At 37.1% G+C, this 19,691-nt stretch overlaps 2 protein-coding genes across 3 annotated transcripts in view; both read left to right on the top strand.

The window, feature by feature from the left end:
- LOC117386461 (acidic leucine-rich nuclear phosphoprotein 32 family member D-like) overlaps positions 1 to 4,903 on the top strand; it is a 146,332-nt gene extending 141,429 nt beyond the window's left edge. For both annotated transcript variants that reach the window (XM_055228861.1, XM_055228860.1), the window contains exon 8: positions 4,890 to 4,903. In XM_055228861.1, the coding sequence (XP_055084836.1) occupies positions 4,890 to 4,896 (7 nt within the window). In that variant the 3' untranslated portion in view covers positions 4,897 to 4,903. The remainder of the gene's footprint in view (positions 1 to 4,889) is intronic.
- arhgef11 (Rho guanine nucleotide exchange factor (GEF) 11) overlaps positions 1 to 19,691 on the top strand; it is a 39,053-nt gene that overhangs the window by 840 nt on the left and 18,522 nt on the right. Inside the window, exons 1-22 of the mRNA XM_033983533.2 lie at positions 1 to 595; positions 5,793 to 5,884; positions 7,112 to 7,216; positions 7,406 to 7,455; positions 7,539 to 7,596; positions 8,227 to 8,426; positions 8,881 to 8,952; positions 12,023 to 12,130; positions 12,214 to 12,259; positions 13,045 to 13,082; positions 13,238 to 13,330; positions 13,988 to 14,056; positions 14,146 to 14,250; positions 14,905 to 15,003; positions 15,089 to 15,131; positions 15,242 to 15,338; positions 16,092 to 16,214; positions 17,088 to 17,111; positions 18,155 to 18,281; positions 19,106 to 19,205; positions 19,358 to 19,387; positions 19,507 to 19,633. The exon at positions 1 to 595 is cut by the window's left edge and continues 840 nt beyond it. Coding sequence (XP_033839424.1) covers positions 561 to 595; positions 5,793 to 5,884; positions 7,112 to 7,216; positions 7,406 to 7,455; positions 7,539 to 7,596; positions 8,227 to 8,426; positions 8,881 to 8,952; positions 12,023 to 12,130; positions 12,214 to 12,259; positions 13,045 to 13,082; positions 13,238 to 13,330; positions 13,988 to 14,056; positions 14,146 to 14,250; positions 14,905 to 15,003; positions 15,089 to 15,131; positions 15,242 to 15,338; positions 16,092 to 16,214; positions 17,088 to 17,111; positions 18,155 to 18,281; positions 19,106 to 19,205; positions 19,358 to 19,387; positions 19,507 to 19,633 — 1,841 coding nt within the window. The 5' untranslated portion in view covers positions 1 to 560. The remainder of the gene's footprint in view (positions 596 to 5,792; positions 5,885 to 7,111; positions 7,217 to 7,405; positions 7,456 to 7,538; positions 7,597 to 8,226; positions 8,427 to 8,880; positions 8,953 to 12,022; positions 12,131 to 12,213; positions 12,260 to 13,044; positions 13,083 to 13,237; positions 13,331 to 13,987; positions 14,057 to 14,145; positions 14,251 to 14,904; positions 15,004 to 15,088; positions 15,132 to 15,241; positions 15,339 to 16,091; positions 16,215 to 17,087; positions 17,112 to 18,154; positions 18,282 to 19,105; positions 19,206 to 19,357; positions 19,388 to 19,506; positions 19,634 to 19,691) is intronic.

Raw genomic sequence — 19,691 nt, 5'->3', positions numbered from 1 at the left:
CACAAGTAATATTGCAGTTCAAAGGTTAGCAATATTGAGTTGATCTGTGTCAAATTGCACGTATAATCCCCAGTGTTGCATGGTAAACAGTTTGCATTAAATTGCATTGTGCACAGTAGCTTTATGCAGACAGGGTGGTAGTAGGGGAGTTGTTGACCCAGAGTGCATATCTAGACATATCATCCATGATTGATGATCTTTGTTGAAACTGGCTGCTCTGGTCTAGTTTCACCTACACGTGCCACTTTCAGCTGGATTTGACGTTTATTTTAACCACTCAAACTATAAAAAAAAAAAAAAAAAACAAAACAAAACAGATGTGACGTTCAGGGGTAGTTATTTAGCAGGACTTTATTATTGAAGTTGATTGGGAGCACTATGAAGGCTTCCTTGGTGCTAATGCGTGAAAACTTTTAAGTACTGAATCAGAGCCAGACAGAGAAGTTCTTTGTGTGGAATGAAAACTCAAGAGGCAAGAGAAGATGGTGATGATAGCCGAGGTGCAGTGACAAAGTAAAGCCCGCATCCGGAAGAAGAGGAGCGATTCACAGGCTGCAGAAATGAGCCTACGCCAACCCTCCTCGACCCTGGACAGGTAAGTCAAGCTACAGCCACCACTACCACTGCTACTACTACGCCATTGAGGCTGAATAATGCATGCTTTGTCCTTTGTGCTGCCACCAGACACTTGTGTGGTTGAAATTATGCCATCTTGAAATAACAGTCATGTCCTTATCTGTCTGAAGTCCATTCTGGCCTGTTGAATAACAAGTAAAATAGTCTGTTTACATGTGGCATCTGGAACCAATGAGTCAACAGAGAAATAAATCATGCAAAGATGGGATGTCATGATGTCAAGTTTTAGTGTTTGATTATTGTGAGAAAAAACGTCATGTTTACTCTCTATTATTGGCTCATAACAAAACAAAAGTGAAATCCTTTGTTTTCTTTCATTCTAATCCATTACCACTCCTCTATGTGGTATGATTTATTAAATCAAACTTTCTTAATGCAAAAGTAAAGTTATTGTGATGTAAATCAATATTTAGGTTTACATTCTTGGAATAGAGAGTCAATTGAAATAAGTTATTTTTGCTTCTAAAATGGTCACAATTATTAGTTTAAAGCTCTTATGACCTGAATAATCACAATTATTCCCTAATGTAAAGTAAAGCACATGTGCAAAAAATAATTGTATTTTATTTATTAATTTATTTCAGGGATATTACATATAATCAACATTCCAATGTAAATAGGCCAGAGTTTGCCAAAGGACTATTTTTCATCTTTAGTCTCGGGACAGATGTTGAGTGTCATCTTACAAGAAGTAAAATCTGGGGTTGTCAAAAGTAGTGAAAATCAGACAGTAATTGATACTAAAACTAGTATCAAAACTAGATAGTAATTTGAGCAGGTATTGATACTAAAAAAGTCACATTCACAGAACAGAAATTAACCTTTCCTGAATAGCTTTAGATGATTTTTAGATGATTTAATGATCTTGAGCTGTATCAGAGCAAGTATAAGACCATTTAGACTAGTATACGCCCACGGAACACTATGGAACCTACCTGGAGGAATTCCACAGTTATAAGGACACATGGTAATATAAAAGAATGTATTATGATTTAAATGTTGAAAATCACGTTCTATTGTCTAAATAAAAAACATTTAAAAAATCTCTATTCTTTAGTATTGAAATCAAGCCTAAAATTTTAGTACCATGACCACACTAATTGGGAACTGGCAGCTGCTTATTTTGTCCATTATCACTGAATGTCTTCATAAACATTTCTGTCTCTGTTTCATCACATGATGCTTGCTTTGTCTTCATCTGCTTTTCTGCTCATTTTTCCTTTGTTCTTCCGTCCACTGTCTGTATATATCATCAGGGCAACCAATAAGAAAAACGTCCATTTGTCAAGGTAGGACAGTTGGCTTGGTACAGATCTATTAGTAGCATTCGCATTATAGAATTTGATTATGTCATAATTTCAGATGGAGGATGGGGTCTATAAAACTGTGAGATATTGACTGTTATGGTTTAAAGTCCTTTCAACTGACAACGATCACGGCTTCAGGGCTGAATAATGTCACGAATTTCTGAGTATAGTGTGAAAAAATAATTTCACTTTAGCTTTTTTATACTGAGAAAACGTTGAATTGTGTGCGTGTTTTTGTTTCATGCGGATAGGCCCAGTAATTACAGAGATATTAAACATAAACGCAGTCAAATTAACAAATCTGCAATCTGACAGTTAAACAGCACATTCAACCATAGAATCCTGAACTGTCCTCCAACTCAGTTATAGAGATTCTGAAATATTGTAAGTCACATGAACGCAACCTGTGCTAAGATATAGATCACGAGACATAAACATTTTGGAATGATTCATATTGATTTAGCATGAATCAATCAAATGCATGTAGTATCAAAACTCATCTGTGCAGAAGAGGTTATCTTTTATGTTATATGCATGGTATAAGCTTGGAACAAGGTGCATGGACATTTAATGGGATACATACAATAACAGGGATGGATGCAAGATTAGTTGGAGTTGAAATTGCATTTTGATTGGCTTACTTTTGCAAATCACAAAGGTTTTCAATTAGGGTTGTGTAATGCCAAGTACCTCACAATTCAATACGTATCATAGTACAGAATCCACAATACTGTAATGATCTGATATTTTCAGAGTTGACACCTTTTGTTGTTCTTATAACTATGTGTTGTGTTTCTGTATGTTTTTGTATGTGACACTTGGTTGCTATGCCAACAAGCTGATGCGAAGGTTCTATACCAAGGGTGTCAAACTCATTTTCACTGAGGGTGGCATCAGCAAAATGGTTGCCCTCAAACGGCCAGATCTAACTGTAAGGCAGTATAAATGTAACTAAATGTAATCAGTGTACAGTGATGTAAAATAAATGTGACTACTTTTTAACTTGTTAAAAAACTGTTTCTGTATTTATTACTTACTCAAGATTAAAATAAAAAAATAAATAAAAAAATATGTTATACTGCATATCTTCTGGTAAACTGACTCAAATTTTTAAAGTCTGTATCCGGTCGGGGCACACCTGCTCATAGACCTTCAGCACTGCTTCAAAAACACACCCTCTGAAAAAGACTCAGCCACAATAAAGCTAGTTTCACTGCAGCCTGGTTTTGGTTGTGGCTTTTGTGAACATATTCTGCTGTGATCGCAGTTTGCTTTTTAATTCTTGGGCAATTTGTTGTTTTTCTTGAAGGCTAACTTTTGCATACTTGGCTCTGTGTTTGGTGTCAAAATGCAGCCGTAGATTGTACTCTATGACAACCAACACTGCCTCATAACGCAAAAAACATACAGGTTTTTCTCCTCAAAGCACAAATATGTACTCACCTTCCCACCTTTCTTGAAACTTCCTTCCATCTGCATCAATTTTCCTCTTCCTGGACATTTTTCAAGCATTATTTGTAAATATTTCTCACTTCCACTTGTTGGAAAAATCTTGTTAGTTTATGGTCAATGCACACATTAAACCAGCATAGACTTTTTTTAAATGACAGTCATACCTTTCAATTTACCTTCAGCCCCACATAAAATGATGTGGTGGGCCACATTTGGCCCACAGGCCTTGAGTTGACACGTGATGATCTGGTGTAAGATAACATACTGAATTTCTTCTGATTGTTTATTTTCTGAACACAAGGGCTACTGTAGCCCGTAACTCTTGCCAAAAGAAGAGCCAAACAACAGCAATCTCAAGTCACTAGAGCCAGTCTCTGAAACAGACCAGTAACTGACAAATAGAACCTTCATATCAACCTGTCTGCATAGCAATCAAGTGTCAAATACAAAAGCAGTTACATTAACAACACACAAACACTTACAAGAACAACAAGGTGTAAACTCTGAAGTAAACACAAAATATCAGATAATTACAATACTGTACATGTCCCACTACTCATTGTTTTCTGTAGAATCATAAAACCATATGCATCTCTGTATTGATTCAGATATTGTAAGTAGTATATGATGATACATTGCCATATCAACATTTTGAGTATATACTTTCAATGATGTTTTCTGCAAAAGCCCTAGTGTCTTTGGGGGTCATATATTCACAGTCTGTTAACCATGCAGTTTAAAGAGCCCATATTATGCTATTTTCTGACTTATGTTGTAATCTTTGTTTCCTCTTCACAAACATACCTGGATTGTGTTTTGTTTTGTTCACACAAGTTTAACACACAAACCCTGCTTATTTAGGGGAACTCTCCAATGGAAAACACTCTGTTCCACCTTGTGATGTCATATGGTAATACAGGAAGTGCTCCACTGTGTTTTTAAACTCCACACACCTTCACTAGAATCATTTCGATGATTTCTAATCTCTACAAAACAAAAGGTAAAATGTAGTTGCTCACTTGAAAACTACTGCTTCGTGACATCACATGGTGGAACAGAGCGTTGTAAGTTTTGGAGATGTAGACAGACTAATAATAAAGTATTACTCAAACATGTGTGAATGAAACAAAACAACTCCAGGTGTGTTTTTGAGGAGGTAACAAACTTATTACATGGCTTAAAGCTCACAAGAGTCAGTTTTGTGTAATTATAGGACCTACAAACATTGTGAAATGCGTGAATTAGTCTAGAAGTTTAAATTTGACATGGAAAAAATGTTACCTTGGTTTAAAATACAGTTTACAGTCAAGTATTGTGACTGGGAAGTATTATTTAATCAATGAAATGGCAACATAGGGCACAATTTTCAGATGGAAGGCTCTTATCTCAAGCTATTGTTGAGCATACTAAGATGTACAATTTATTTAACTATCAGGCAAGGCAAGTTTATTTGTATAGCACAATTTGTACACAGAGTAACTCAAAGTTCTTTACAGAATAAAAAAGACATTAGTTAAAGTTATGTCACCAGATTGTATTAAAACTTAACAATCAGAATTTTCTGAAATTTGTAATTTTCTCGTCTAGGGCTGTGCAATACATCACAAAAACATTGATCTTGCAGTATTGGCTGATGTAATAATATCACATGAACATTACTATATCGCAATAATACAAGATTCTCCATTTTACAGAAAATTACTGATTTTGGAAAGTAAAATTGACAAAATGGCAGATTGTGTTCACTTTCCTTATTAAGTCCTATGTTAGCTTGGTCTTGGTTTAGTTTGTGTTTACTTTAACCAACAAATGAAGGCCTACAGTTTTTAGTTTTGAATTAACTGAAATTATTGTGCCAACATATAAATTAAAATGCCACAATAATATAATCGCAATATAAAACGTAGTTATTGAATAGTGCATGTTTTTCTCATATCGTGCAGCCCTTTTCTAGTGGATTTCCTTGTTTGTTCAGGGTCATACTAATCCCAAAACAGAACCATGTCCTTTAGCGTCATAGTCAAATACAGTTTCCACAGTGTTTGTACAGCCTGTTTTAAAAGAGCACGTACAGGGTTGCTCAGTTTTGTGTTCTGTCGATTTTAAGGCAGGTTTTTCATTCAGAATATCTCTTCTTTTTCTCTTCTTTCTGTCTTTTTCCCTCTTTCACGCGTCGCTCTCAGTCCTTTTGCTGCTTGGTGAGTCCTCTCTTGTCGATGTGTATTAAGTCACTCCTTCCTCTGTGTGTCTGGAATGAGATTATATAGGCTACATTAAAGATTCATGGGTGTTTTCTTTGTTCTCCTCTCTTTGCGTCTTTCAGTTCATTTTAGTTTATTGATGATAACATTTTGTCTAAATTTAAAGATTTATTTGGTCTTTTTTTTTTCAAAACAGGTTGAGCAGTCTCACCATCGGGGACTCAGAGCGCAAGTCCTCGGCAGCCCAACAGAGGGAACCTTGCACTGAAATTCACACAGAAAGCACAGGTAATTTAATACACACTCCCTCATTACTTTACGAAGATGTGCATCTGATCAACAGTGAATCTGCCTGTTTTCAAATGGGCATGATTGACAGGGGGATTAGCTAGTGAGGACACACATGGTTCTTCGTATTGGAAAAAAATTCTGCAGAATCAATTAGCCAAGCACTAAACTGTATTAATCTTGATTTTATTTGTAAATGACAGGTGACCAATTAGCTCCTTTGTTTCATACGAGTCACTGCAAAAATCGCTCATGTTTGGTCAGGCTTGTGATGCTACCGATGGCATTGGGACAGGACTGATATGAATCTGTATAAAACATATAGAGAGCTCATTCTGGATTTGTAATGGAAACAGATTTACATGCTTTACTCTGAATTGAGTTCTACACATTTATCAACCTGAAACGCCTCTCGTGAAAGTGATTGAGAAAAGGTGGGATGTCATGATGAATATTTGAGTCTGATTGATCGAAGCATATCAACAGTGGAACAAGCCAAAAAATCTAACTTTAGTTAAGTCCAGTTGAACTAAACTAATTAGTCTGTATGTTTGCTAAAATGGGCTGAAGTATGTCTGTCTGCATTGCAATGTCTGTTTTGGTTTGTTTGGTGGCTTCAGCTTTGGTTTTAGACCTGTCACAATAAATACTATATCGTCTCATCATTCAATATATGTTACTATTAGTTTTTTCTTTTCTACACGATCATATTTATAGTACCATTAAGAATCCAGAATAGTACCATTAAGAATCCAGAAGACAAGATTACCATACTTTAGTGGTAATTTTTCTACTATACTTATCCCACCGCACATCGATTGTTTTCAACTCATCCTGTTATCCTCATCCTTAGCTCTGTCGCCCACCTCCCTCTACAATTGACAGAAAGAAATATGAACTGACAAACTAATACAAGATTCACATTTCAGAACATGTTTGTACAGGGTTAGCAGTTTAAGACAGGAGATTTTGCAGTTTGTGGATGACATTACTTATTGTACTTTTGTGATTTGTTAATTACATCCATTCAAATAGTCATTTCGATAACCTTGCAGCCCTATCAAATAGACTTAAAAATGTACCTCTCCAACTCCTCAGTAGAACCGCATGGTATGTTTTTAATAAACACATGAGGATACAGACTTTTGATTATTGAAATTAGTGACTAATTACAGTTTGAAATGGCTGCATAATCCTGGGTTTATAATAATGTGTGTTCTTGCGCAGGTCCTGGTCTGGTGCAGAGATGTGTGGTGGTTCAGAAGGATCAGCTGGGCTTCGGCTTCACTGTGTGTGGAGAGAGAGTGAAGCTGGTCCAGAACGTGCGGCCTGGTAAGAAAACAAAGACATGTTTAAATTCCTCAAGATATGAACAACAGGTTTAAAATGATACAATTCTATATATTCTACCACTATATTATTACACACATGCATATAGAGTAGAGTTCTGTAATAGCTGTTTAAACACTCCATTCTTGCTTGTTGTTTGGATGATTTAAAAGGAGATGCGTTTCCTTGTAGGTGGTGCTGCAGTCAAGGCTGGAGTCCAGGAAGGAGACCGAATCATAAAGGTATTTTCTATGTGCAGATGCTAATAAATTTGAAGATCTGAATTTTTAAATTTACTTTATTCTAAAACATAACATTTTCTTAGGTGAACGGCTCTATGGTCTCCTCCATGACCCATCAGGAGGTGGTTAAACTCATCAAGTGTAAGTTAAACAAAACACAAAGAAGACATTGTGCTTGTGTCTGGTATATAGTTATAATCTATGACACCTGTGGATCAGTATGTTATAATTTGGACATTTTATATGGATGGAATATTGATTTAAAATAACTTAAAAGAAGCAAATTTGCTGACTTCCACATTAGAAAACGTGAGTGTCCAACATGAGTGTCCAATGGGGTTAACGGCGGCGTAAATATGATCACAACAAAGCACTGCTGCATGCTGTCTGCTCCTTCTGTGGACAGCTGCACACCACACTAGCGAGTAGTGGATTTATTTATTTATTTTCCATTTGTGCAAAAATGACTAGGCAACACTGCCTAATCCTCTGCGTATCACCAAGTAACAAAATAAAATTGGAGAACTGCGTAAGTTCAGAGCAGTGGGCGTGTGCTGCTGTTGGTGAAAAGGGTGAAGCAATCACAATTTCACTACAGGAGAATAAAGATTACTGAAACATGCATGAAGCACTCTAAATAAACTTTAAGAGGGTAAATGAGAAAGAAACAACTACAACATGGTTACAATATCTGAAAAATGAGATTTTGCAGAATAGATCTGCTTTAAAAAGAGAAATGTCATATTCATTTCTTTTTTTGTCTTCTCACAGCCGGAACATACGTCGCTCTCACACTACAAGGCCCACCCCCCTCCACTGCATCTGTGCCATTGGAGCCCCTCCCCACTGACCTCTCGCCCAATCAGAGGACGTCTTTAAGCGGACAAGTCCCGCCCCCTCCACCGCCACCTCTGCCTTCAGGACTCAGCAGCACCCCCTCCCAAAGAATCACTGGACCCAAACCACTGCAGGTACTGACAAGGTCTGACAAGGTCTGACTGTTGTAGTCAGACCTTGACATGTTTCAGCTGCATTCTGCCACCTTCAGTCATAAAAAGGAGAAGACCTGATGAACCTAAAAGTACTCACATTGTGAAATCATGTAACCTGACAAAATTTGACTTAAATCTTTTTCTACACTCAAAAAAATCTGTAAAACTCTCCTAGGGAAATATCTGTAATGCCTAATCTAAAATGTGACATTGCATATGATCAAAGCAGTGTTGTGCTGGTCGTTATGGCTTCAGCATAGAAACGCACCGTGCTAAGTAAACTGTCAGGATGGAGCCGTTTTATCTTTGTTTTTCAGTTCACACCTCTGAGTTTCACATTGTCACATTTGTGCATTGCGTTGTATCATGGCACCCCTATGATCATGTCTAGTTCATTTATGAATTTGTGAAACACATTTTGTTTTTGTTTTAGGATCCTGAAGTTCAAAAACATGCCACTGAAATACTCAGGAAAATGCTGGAGCAGGAAGAGGCTGAGCTCCAGGTATGACACATTAAGAGTTAATTACTTTTGAACACTTTTAAAGAGCACAATATAGGCAAGGCAAGGCAAGGCAAGTTTATTTGTATAGCACAATTCGTACACAAGGTAATTCAAAGTGCTTTACAGAATAAGAAAGACATTAAAATCACACAAATCAAACATAAATAATCACAAATAATCATCATAAAATCAACATTAAAAGAGAAGAGTGCAGAATAAAAACCTGTCAGTCATATGCACAGCTAAACAGAACTGTTTTGAGTCTGGATTTAAACATTGTCAAAGTAGAGACCTGTCTCACATCTTCAGGAAGACTGTTCCAAGTTTTAGCTGCATAAAATTTAAACGCTGATTCCCCATGTTTAGTCCTGACTCTGGGCACCAGCAGGAGGCCGATCCCTGAAGTCCTCAAATTGCGAGATGGTTCATATGGCACTAACATGTCGGAGATATACTTTGGACTTAGGCCATGGAGAGACTTATACACAAGCAGAGCTGCTTTAAAGTCTATTCTTTGAGCTACAGGAAGCCAGTGCAGAGACCTGAGCACAGGACTTATGTGCTCATACTTCCTGGTTCTAGTCAGGACCCGAGCAGCAGCATTCTGGATGTACTGCAGCTGTGTTAAGGCTCGTTTGGAGAGGCCAGTGAGCAGGCCGTTACAGTAGTCTAACCTACTGGAGACAAATGCATGGATAAGTCTCTCTTAGTCAGGCTTTGATGGTATACCTTTGATTTTTGCAATGTTTTTTAGGTGGTAAAAAGCTGCAGATGTTATTGATTTGATGTGGCTGTTAAAGTTCAAGTCTGAGTCCATTATTACCCCTAGATTTCTAGCCTGATTTGAAGGTTTTAGAGAGAGAGACTGGAGGTGACTGCTGACACTTTCTCTATGTTTCTGTGGGCCAAAGATGATGACTTCAGTCTTGTCTGAGTTTAGCAGAAGAAAGTTGTTTTGCATCCACACACTGATCTGTTGGATGCAGTGGCAGAGTGAATCCACTGGTCCATATTCACCTGCTGCTAGTGAGACATAGATCTGAGTGTCATCTGCATAGTTGTGGTAAGACACATTATTGCTGCATATTAACTGGCCTAACGGCAGCATGTAGAGATTGAACAGCAGGGGTCCCAGGATTGAACCCTGGGGCACCCCACAGGTCAGGGACATTTTATCTGATATACATTTTCCAATTTCAACAAAGTACTCCCTGTTTTCTAAATAGGACTTGAACCAGTTTAGTGCCGTACCAGAGATGCCCACCCAGTCCTCCAGTCTCTGTAAGAGGATCCCATGATCAACAGTGTCAAAAGCAGCACTCAGATCTAACAGGATCAAGACTGAGACTTTGCCTGCATCAGTGTTCAGGCGGATGTCATTTGTCACCTTGATAAGAGCAGTCTCAGTGCTGTGGTGGGGTCTAAAACCTGATTGGAAAACATCAAAGGAGTTGTTAATTTCGAGGAAGTTAATAAGCTGTTGGTAAACAACTTTTTCAAGGACTTTGCCTAAAAATGGCAGATTTGAGATTGGTCGATAATTGTTCAATATTGTGGCATCAAGACTGCTCTTCTTTAGGAGAGGCTTGATAACCGCAGTTTTCAAAGCACTTGGGAATGTTCCAGATTGAAGTGACATATTAACTATGTGAGTGAGTGGTGACAGCAAACTGTTGAGCACAGACTTTAAAAATTTAGTGGGTAGCACATCGAGGCAGCATGTAGATGAACTCAGACTGGTGACAATCTCTTGGACAGTTTTATCAGTTACAGGTGTAAAGTGAGTCAGCTCTAAGTGTCTAGGTGGGTGCTGGGTTGTTATTTGTGTTGTGGAATTTATGGCATTTTTAATACCCTGAACCTTGTCATTAAAGAATACTGCAAACTCATTGCACTTAGATGTGGAAATTAGTTCTAACGGCAGTGGAGCTGGGGGGTTTGTTAATCTGTTTACCGTTGCAAACAGGATACGAGAGTTGTTACTACAACTTCCAATAATGTCAGAAAAATACCTTTGCCTTGTTCTACATAAACTGTGGTTGTACATGTGCATCTTTTCTCTGTAAATTTCATAATGAACCTGGAGCTTTGACTTGCGCCATTCCCGCTCGGCCCTCCGGCACTCCCTTTTCTGTGCCCTGACCGAGTCATCATTCCTCCATGGCGCTTTCTGCTTATCTTTAACCATTTTAACCTTCATCGGGGCAATGGTGTCCAGAACATTCAAAACACTCGAAGTTACAGAGTTCAACAAATCATCAACATCAGAACATGAGGCATTTTCAAAGTGTATCATTTCCATGAACAGTGCACCTGTGTTATCATTTATGTGTCTCCTTCGAACAACTGCAATATATAGTTTCCATACTTGGAAAGACATTTAAAATGTGTATATTTAATTAAAAGAAAGATTGAAAAAAAGGATTAGGATTAGGGGTAAAATATTTAAAATATTTAATCTGTGTTATATTCTTCTTCATCATTCCATGTAAAGTAATGTCAGCCTTCACAATACAGTTAGCATTATGCAAATAAGGACCACTGAATGAACGGGGATTGTAGCTGAAGGAACACACAGTGGGGCTTTCCATATACAAATCTTCCCTATCTTATGTTATTTATAACAATTTTACTGTTAACATTTGATAAAGTGTAGGGATTGGTTGAATATGGATTTTAACTTTTCCACTGATATCCGATACCTGTCTTGCTGCTGTGGCCGATACCAATATTTGGCTTTTAAAAATCACAGTAACTCCTAGTAACTCACAAATTAACATTTCACTTTTGTAAAAATAATCACAAAATATATGTAGCTGTAGTATATAAAATCATTTGTTGTATGATTGTGTAAAACATACAGTCATATCTTTAATTTTAAATGTTTTATTATTTTCTATTTAGATTTTTTTAAACTTCTGAGTCTGTTTTAAAAGACAAATCTGATGCATTAAGGACAAACATGAGAATAAATAGGTCCATATCGTCTGACAGTGACACTAGAACAATATATCGCCCATCCCTAATTAACTGCACAACACTAGTTCTGATGATGACGTTTTATGTCCAGACCTTATTGGAGGAGCGGCTGAAGAACCCGTCACCTTCACTGGAGGAGAGAATTGAAAGTGCAAAGAGAAGGGCTCACCAAGTCCGGATCAAGATTCAGCAAGACCAGGTGCAGTGGACCGAAAGTCTGTCCCAACATACAAGCCTTTTATTATTATACAACATTTTTATGTGTTATTTTCTCTTCTTCAGGAGGGACCACGGCCAGAGTCAGTCACCAGCTACATTTTAGCAGGAGGTTTGTGAATATATCTTCAATTTCATACACAATTTTGACAAACAGATTTTAATGTTACATTTTCTTAGTATTTTTAAACTCATTTCTGGATTTAAACTACCAGTCAAAAGTTTGGACACACCTTCTTTTTCATTTTTTTTTGGTTTACTACATTTTAGATACTTAAAGAAGGCAGCAAATATATGAAGAAAGTTGTATGGAATTATGTAGCAAAGAAAAATGTGAAATAACACAGCTAAATGTGTTTTTATATTTTAGATTAAAATCGGTTTTCACTTCACAGCTGTGCCTTATCAGGGTCAAGAAATGCCAAAAGTGCAAAGCAGAGTTCAAAGCAAAGTGTGGCAAGTTTTAAGTTAGTTTGTGTTTATTTTGTTAACTGCATTCCACATGTGTTCATTCATAGTTTTCATGCCTTCGGTGAGAATCTACAATGTAAATAGTCATAAAAATAAATAAAAATTTGAAAAGTGTGTCCAAACTTTTGACTGCTGAAATGAACTTGTCCTCTTTTCAAGTTTTTAAAATAAGAGGTTGTTTCCTGCAACGGACAATGAGATTCCATAGAATGTAATTTTCAACACGCAAAAGAGAGCCAGTAATGTAATATTATCATGTGAACTTGTTACAACACAGATCAGGCCCATAGTAAAAATGTGTATCCAGTTTTGATAGTTTAGTAGTGTTTATTGTCTTGGTGTCCAGTCTTTACTTGTTTCATGTTTTCATAAGGATACTGCCATATTAATTTGTATGGACTTATGCACTATATATTGTCACTGCAGGTCGATTGTCTATGGACTCGGGTGAAGGCGACATGGAGGTAAGAACTAAAGCTTGTTGGTTATTTTTTTTATTTTTTATTTTCTTGTATGTCCTGCCTATTGTAGCCCCTCTCACTCCTTTTCCTTCTCCTCCCCTCTCTTCATCTTCTTCCTCTCCTCCCTTTCCTCTCCATCTCCTCCTCTTCCTCTTTAGGCCTTTGACAGTCCCCAGTCCTCCCCCTCTTCCTCCTTCAGGACGTCCCAACACAGGCGACAGAACTCTGACACACATCCATTGTCCAATTCGGTGAGAATAAACACACTTAAAATAATGCTTACTTTTGTAAATAAAAACATGAACATGGGTGAAAAAATATGAAAAACATCCCCTTTTGTATTTATTTTCTTCATTCAAGAATTTGTTGTAATTGCCTGATAAAAAAGACACTTATAGAATAGTGCATTGGATGTTTTATAATTAATTTTAATAATAATTGGTCTATTGTATTAAAAATAAAAAAAAATCTGTATGTGATCATTTGGACTGACCGATATGGGGAAAAAAATTTATAATTTTTTTTTTCCTCGTTGATTGATCTCGATTTTCAAATTTGAATCAAATGTATTTATTCTTTTCAAAAACTAAATAAAAATGGCTCTTGGTATTGATTTCATAAACATAAACATTTGATCTGTGCAATTTAACACAAAAAAAAGTCAAATTTCATCCACCAAAGTCTGAACTCTGCCTCAAACCACATGTTTTTACTGATAGAGGATTGACTGTGGACTTTTCGCTTAAAAAACCCCAACCATGTCATAGATGATTAGACATGACTGATTCATGAGCTCTCGATTAACCGCTGTAGTGATAGTGATCAATAGTTTTGACATTTTAGTACAAACGGTTAATAGAAATATTGCCCATTCTTTTCTATTATTAAAAATTGGTTTGTGTCATCAGAGTGGAAAGGCACAGATCATCAGCCCAGAAGATGAAGACGAAGAAGACGACTGCTATGAATTTATTGAGGCAAGATAATCCATATATTGCCCTTGATGTCATTTTGAGCTCTACTTTGACCTAAAATGTTAAATATTTGACTTTTGTTGTCTTCTCAGATGGACGGGCCGTTTCAAGACATAGAGTTACTGAAGTCACGCCCGGCACACATGACGGTGTTTATGAGATATGTGTTCAGCCAACTCCTCGACCCTAATCCTCTGGTTAGTCCCAACAAATACTCTACAAAAATACAAAAGTTTGAACACACTTTTTCGTTTTTTTATTTCTTCTTTTATTTACATGATTATTTACATTGTAGTTTCTCACTGGAGTTGCATTCTTACTTATTACTATAGAATATTATAATTATTATATTTAATTTCATTTTATTTCTTAAGGTAATATGTGACTTTCAGTAAAATCAGTCTCAATTTTCTCAATTTAATCCTAAATAATCCTTATCCTGGTCCTGCTTTAGTCTAGTATTAATTAAAGGTGCTATATCTGATTTTTATTGTCTTAAAACATGCAAAACAGAACTAGTTCATTTTAAACAGTTTGCAGTGGTCCAAAGTTATTTCTCACTCACCTTATCCATTCTAAACATCTTAATTATTCACTACAATGAGTTTATAAGCCCTTTTCACAACTTTCAGACACCAGAGCTGAGTTTTGTTTTGCCATCACTGTAATGCTAACAACAACTAGCACGCTAACCGCACTCTTCCTGATTCTTGGACAATGAAACTCTTTATAATTAGATGCAGACAGTACACAGCTGACTTATCTGGACAGCTGCTTATACAATATACTGGGGCAAGACACATAAATATATGAATATTTTCTCATTGTGCAGCCCTGTTTTCTCTTTTTAGTTATTTTACCTGTCAGTGGAGGCGTACCTTGGCTCCACTCCTAAAGATGCTCGCTCCCTCGCGCCTCAGATCTGTTCTCATTTCCTGGACTCTGATGCTGTATGTGATCTTATTTAACCATATTACAAATGTTTAAAATCACAATAACTTACTGACAGTTAAACTTTGATTATTGTTCTTGCAGCCATTGAAAGTAAAAGTAAGAGAGGAGTACCTTACAGATATTGGTAAGTGTCTTTTGAGTTGAAACTGCAACTCTGTCAAATAAAGCCAACAGGCAAATTAAACCTTAAAAGGTAATTTTAAAAATGCCAATGAGTATCTTTTGTGTATTCAGAGAGCCGACTCCACGCTCAAGAGGACATAAGAGGACCTCTGTCTGAGCTACAGCAGCAGGTGTTACCGGACATACAGGACCAGCTACAAGATTACAGGTAAAACATTTAAACTAGGGTAAAAGAAATACTAGTTAGTTAGAATTTTGGCTTTTCATAAAGATTTAGATTTTCAAAACATATTTTTTACCAAATAAAGATTGAAATATGGGGACTGGGATCCAAAATACACTCTTCTTCAACAGTGATGTGTGGTGAGGTTCATGGCTGGTGAGGCACTGATGTCATCATAATCAGATTTACAAACATGTAAACCAGGTGTCGGCAAGTAAATTTGGTCCCGGGACAATTTCCGGGCAGCAATTTCTCTCCCAGTAAGTTATTTGGCGCCAGAATAAAAAAGAATTTCAAAATAAAAGTTCCAAAGTCTGTATGAAATAGCTCTAATAGTATGAAATAAAAAGCAAGCTGGTTTTCTATTGTTTTTCGTCCTTATTCTGGTTCCCCAATTTTCAGTGGATTGAAGTCATTCAATTTAAACATTTTGTATCACTCTGTTTGAAAAGAGCGAGTCTTTCGCAAAGTTAAATAGAAAATAACTTTATAGTACAAATCATGGCTGTACGGCACTGTTCTTCAATACTTTATGAAGATGTGATTCTGATACCAGTCTGGATTTTTTTTTTTTTATAAATTTTTTTGCTTCATTCAGATGTTTTTGAGACATTTGGTCTCATCACTGGACCACACAACCACACGACCCTCATGGTGGTATTGTGGTATTGTGTTCCTCTGCTGACTTTGCCTTGTGCCTGTGTGTGTGTGTGTGTCTCATGTGTTTGCGTTTGACAGGAACAAGCAGATGATGGGTCTGGGATCTCTGTTTGGGGAGGGGGACCTGGTGCAGCTGGATGGGGACCCGGCCAAAGAGAGACAGGTGGTGGACCGACAGCTCACGGCCCTCTGGGAGATTCTGTAAGTCCTCAAACAAGCATTATGCAACGCTTTTCCCATCAACGCAAAGTTCAACACCAGGGCAAGCTAGAAGAGATATGGAGGAAGGTTACAGTGTTAAGATATATGTATGTGATAGATTTGGACATAGCAGAAAGAAAGTTGATCTTTCATTGTAACTGGTTTTGAATGGTATCTAACTTAAAGCTGCATATGTCTTGTATAACTATTCTATTGAAGTGTCCGCCCTTACTTCTTTCCTTAGAGCTGTTCTTGCTTTCCTGAGAATCCCCCAGAGTATGACATTAAACTTATCTATCACCAGGCCAAGTTACGTCAAATCTAAGTCAAATCTCTTGTGTTTTTCAATGTATTTCTTTAGTAATAAGACTGGCTATAAATCAATAAATGCAAAATAGAAAAGTTTAAGATCATACTGTGTAACATTACAGGCAAAGCAAAAAACATCTCAGACTCCCCACCAGAAAAGTTACTTAATACAACTTTAGTATAAACACAATTTTTTGCAATAAATGTTAAACATACATGAGTAAATCTGGCTGTAATTACACATTTAATAACCAATATAAATGACTTGCCACACACACGCTTGGGAGTGTTTGCTTAGGAACGCAGTCAGATGCACAAAGCCCCATAAAAATCTTATTATAAAGTGACAGAAGGAGCCTAGCCAAGCAACCATAGCAAAGGTCGACCCCAGCAGTCAAAGCTTGGAAAACCACATGACATAGACACATGATCATTGAACTCTAGTTGTGCCAAACACACGGGTGAAATCTACAAATGGACTATTCAATATAACTGGATCTATACTGAGTGTTTTGAAGTAATTTTAACTAGTTTTTGTTTTTGTTTTTATTCTTCTGGTTGCAGATCAAAGCATGAAGAAGACAGAAGGTGGGTGATTGTAATGCCACGTGCTAGAGTTGAATTGAGGAATGTTACAGTTGATACTTTGCAGCTGATGTCAATATTCCCTGGGCGTGTGATGCTAACTGTAGACACCGCTCTGTCTGAAGCTCTGTTACTCAGGTTAAACAGCCTGACTGAAAAAACAGGGTTAGCTTGAACGGGGTTAGCTGATTTTGTGCTGTTAAACTTGTCCCTCTCCTAAAACCTTACTGTCACAAGCTAGCTAGCATTAGCCAAGAGTTTTTCAGTTAGCCACTCTCACCTTTTGTTGAAAATCAAACACGTAAACAAGACCATGAACGCTGCTATTGGTCGCATGCTCCTGAAAATGTGTTGTTTAAAGCCATTGTGTATTTTTTTCTTACATTTTCAGGTAGTCTTAAAACTTTTTGGTAGTGTTTGCTAATGTGTACATTGTGTCACCATGGTAACTGCTGAACATTCCGTCATAGATATACATATAGAACCCCCCCCTTGCGTGATGTCACTGCAAAGTATCAATATTAAATCTCATTGTTATTGTTATGAAATCCTTAATTCATTCACACTATCAAATAGATCACCATTCAGTTTTATGAAATCAGACTTTAGGAATGTTGAAATAAAATTAAAATAATATAATAAAAACAGGTAGATAGGTAGATTTAGGGGGACTTATTTTTGCTTCTAAAATGTTCTTGCCTTATTATTTTTTGCTTGTCATGATTATATCTTGACATTAATAATCACAATTATGAATTAACCAAACATTCCCAGGATGATTTTTCTGATCTTTTGCGATAAAAAAAATCTTTCAAAATCACAAGAATCTTTTGAAAAATATTTACTGATTATTAATTTCAGTATTAATTTCATTCATTTGCTTGTAGAGGTCAAAACTAAACATAATATCTTTTCCCCCCTTTGCAGCCATTCAAATTGATTCGATTTTTATTTTCAGTAATAATTCAGCCCCACCATGTGCTCTGAAATGCTTCTTTTAAAGTTGTGTCAAATTTGTAATCCTGTTTTCAATTTAAATGTTATAGTTCACCAATAGCATCAGCTGTGCTCCTGTACCTCCGACACTCTGGGATCAAACTAAGGGATTCAAAAGTCTTCCCGGGTCTAACCACAGAAAAAGACAAGTGGCTCGCCTTTTTAAAGACCAAAAAGGTTTGTAGAGATGCAAGACTTTAAAGGTGCACTGTACCTGTACTAACTATTCTGGTCTGATCTGACCACTAACTTCGTCTGGAGGTGCCACCTGCTTGTTTCCATGGAGATAGATTAATCATATTCACCTTATTCAGGAAGTTGCCGCAGGTGCCGCCATCGTTATTCTGCTTTTATTATTTTACATGGGGCTGCCGATCTTGAAAGCAAATAAGTTCTATACGGACTACAGAGCCGCTCTAAAGCCTCCCATATATTTCACATTTTAGCGGTGAAATTTTTCTCAACTTCTCCACCAAAATGAATACGATGCCCGAAGTTCTACCACAAAGAAAGCGTTGTTAGCTTCATTTAGAGGCAGAAGTGAGTGGGTGGAATGAGGTCAATACTGTGGGACATTTTAGGCTAAACAAAAGAACTCCTGCGGTCAAGTACGGATTGCGACACTCATACCTCACAGCCAGAAGGTTTTGGGTTCGACTCCCAGGTCTTTCTGTGTGGGGTTTGCCTGTTTTCCCTGACTCGGGTTGGGTTTCCTTCGGGTACTCGCATTTACCCCATCAACCCCAAAACATGCACAGTAGGTCAAATCCTCCAGCTAAGGCAGTTTTGACCAAGACTAGCAACAAGATCTGGAGATGGGTCCTGACACAAATTTCTCTACGTCGGAGGCAAAATAAAGTGTACCTTAACTAGGCCCCATCCCTAACCTTAACTTAAGCAAGTGATAAACCCTCCACCAAAAAAGTACATTGTGCACCTTTAACAATAACAAAATATACAAAGATTTCTATTGTCTAAATGTGTTTTTTCAACTGTTGCAGCTGAGCAGTGCTAAGAAAGACAAGGAGAAAGATGGCGAGGATAAGAAGAGAAATCCTATTTTAAAATACATTGGAAAACCACGCAGCACATCACAGTCAAGTAAATGGAAAACTGACATGTTCATTAATGCCATATATTTTTATATTCATTATTATTAATCATCTTGAATTTATTTTGTTCATTATTTTGTCCATTGTCTATTTGAAGTTACTTTTCTCTGATTTCTCATTTGCTTCATTTGATTTTTGTAGCGTCCCATGCCCCGTTGTCTCCCTCAGAAGGTATAGCTGTTTTGTATTTTTCTTTATCACCTTTCGTATGTTTTGCGTCGAAACATTTTGTCGGTTCTAGCTGCGTTTTTTCGTCATGTAATCTTTTATTTTTGTTTTGAATTGTGCAGTTCGCCCTGGAAATGTGAGGAACATCATTCAGCAGTTTGAGAGCAGCTCGGAGGCAGGGGAAGAGGGGGACAGCTCAGACTCCCAGAGACTGTCCAGCAGCAGCCTGGGGGAGGACAGCATGGACAGGTACGACGCAAAATGTGTTTGTGAGATTTGGAATTTATTTTAAAAACTCTAAATTTGG

The sequence above is a fragment of the Periophthalmus magnuspinnatus genome, chromosome 18, assembly GCF_009829125.3.
Source record: "Periophthalmus magnuspinnatus isolate fPerMag1 chromosome 18, fPerMag1.2.pri, whole genome shotgun sequence".
NCBI classification, from domain to species: Eukaryota; Metazoa; Chordata; class Actinopteri; order Gobiiformes; family Gobiidae; genus Periophthalmus; species Periophthalmus magnuspinnatus.
Note: the sequence above shows the minus strand (reverse complement) of the source record. Positions and strands in the feature narration are given on the sequence as shown.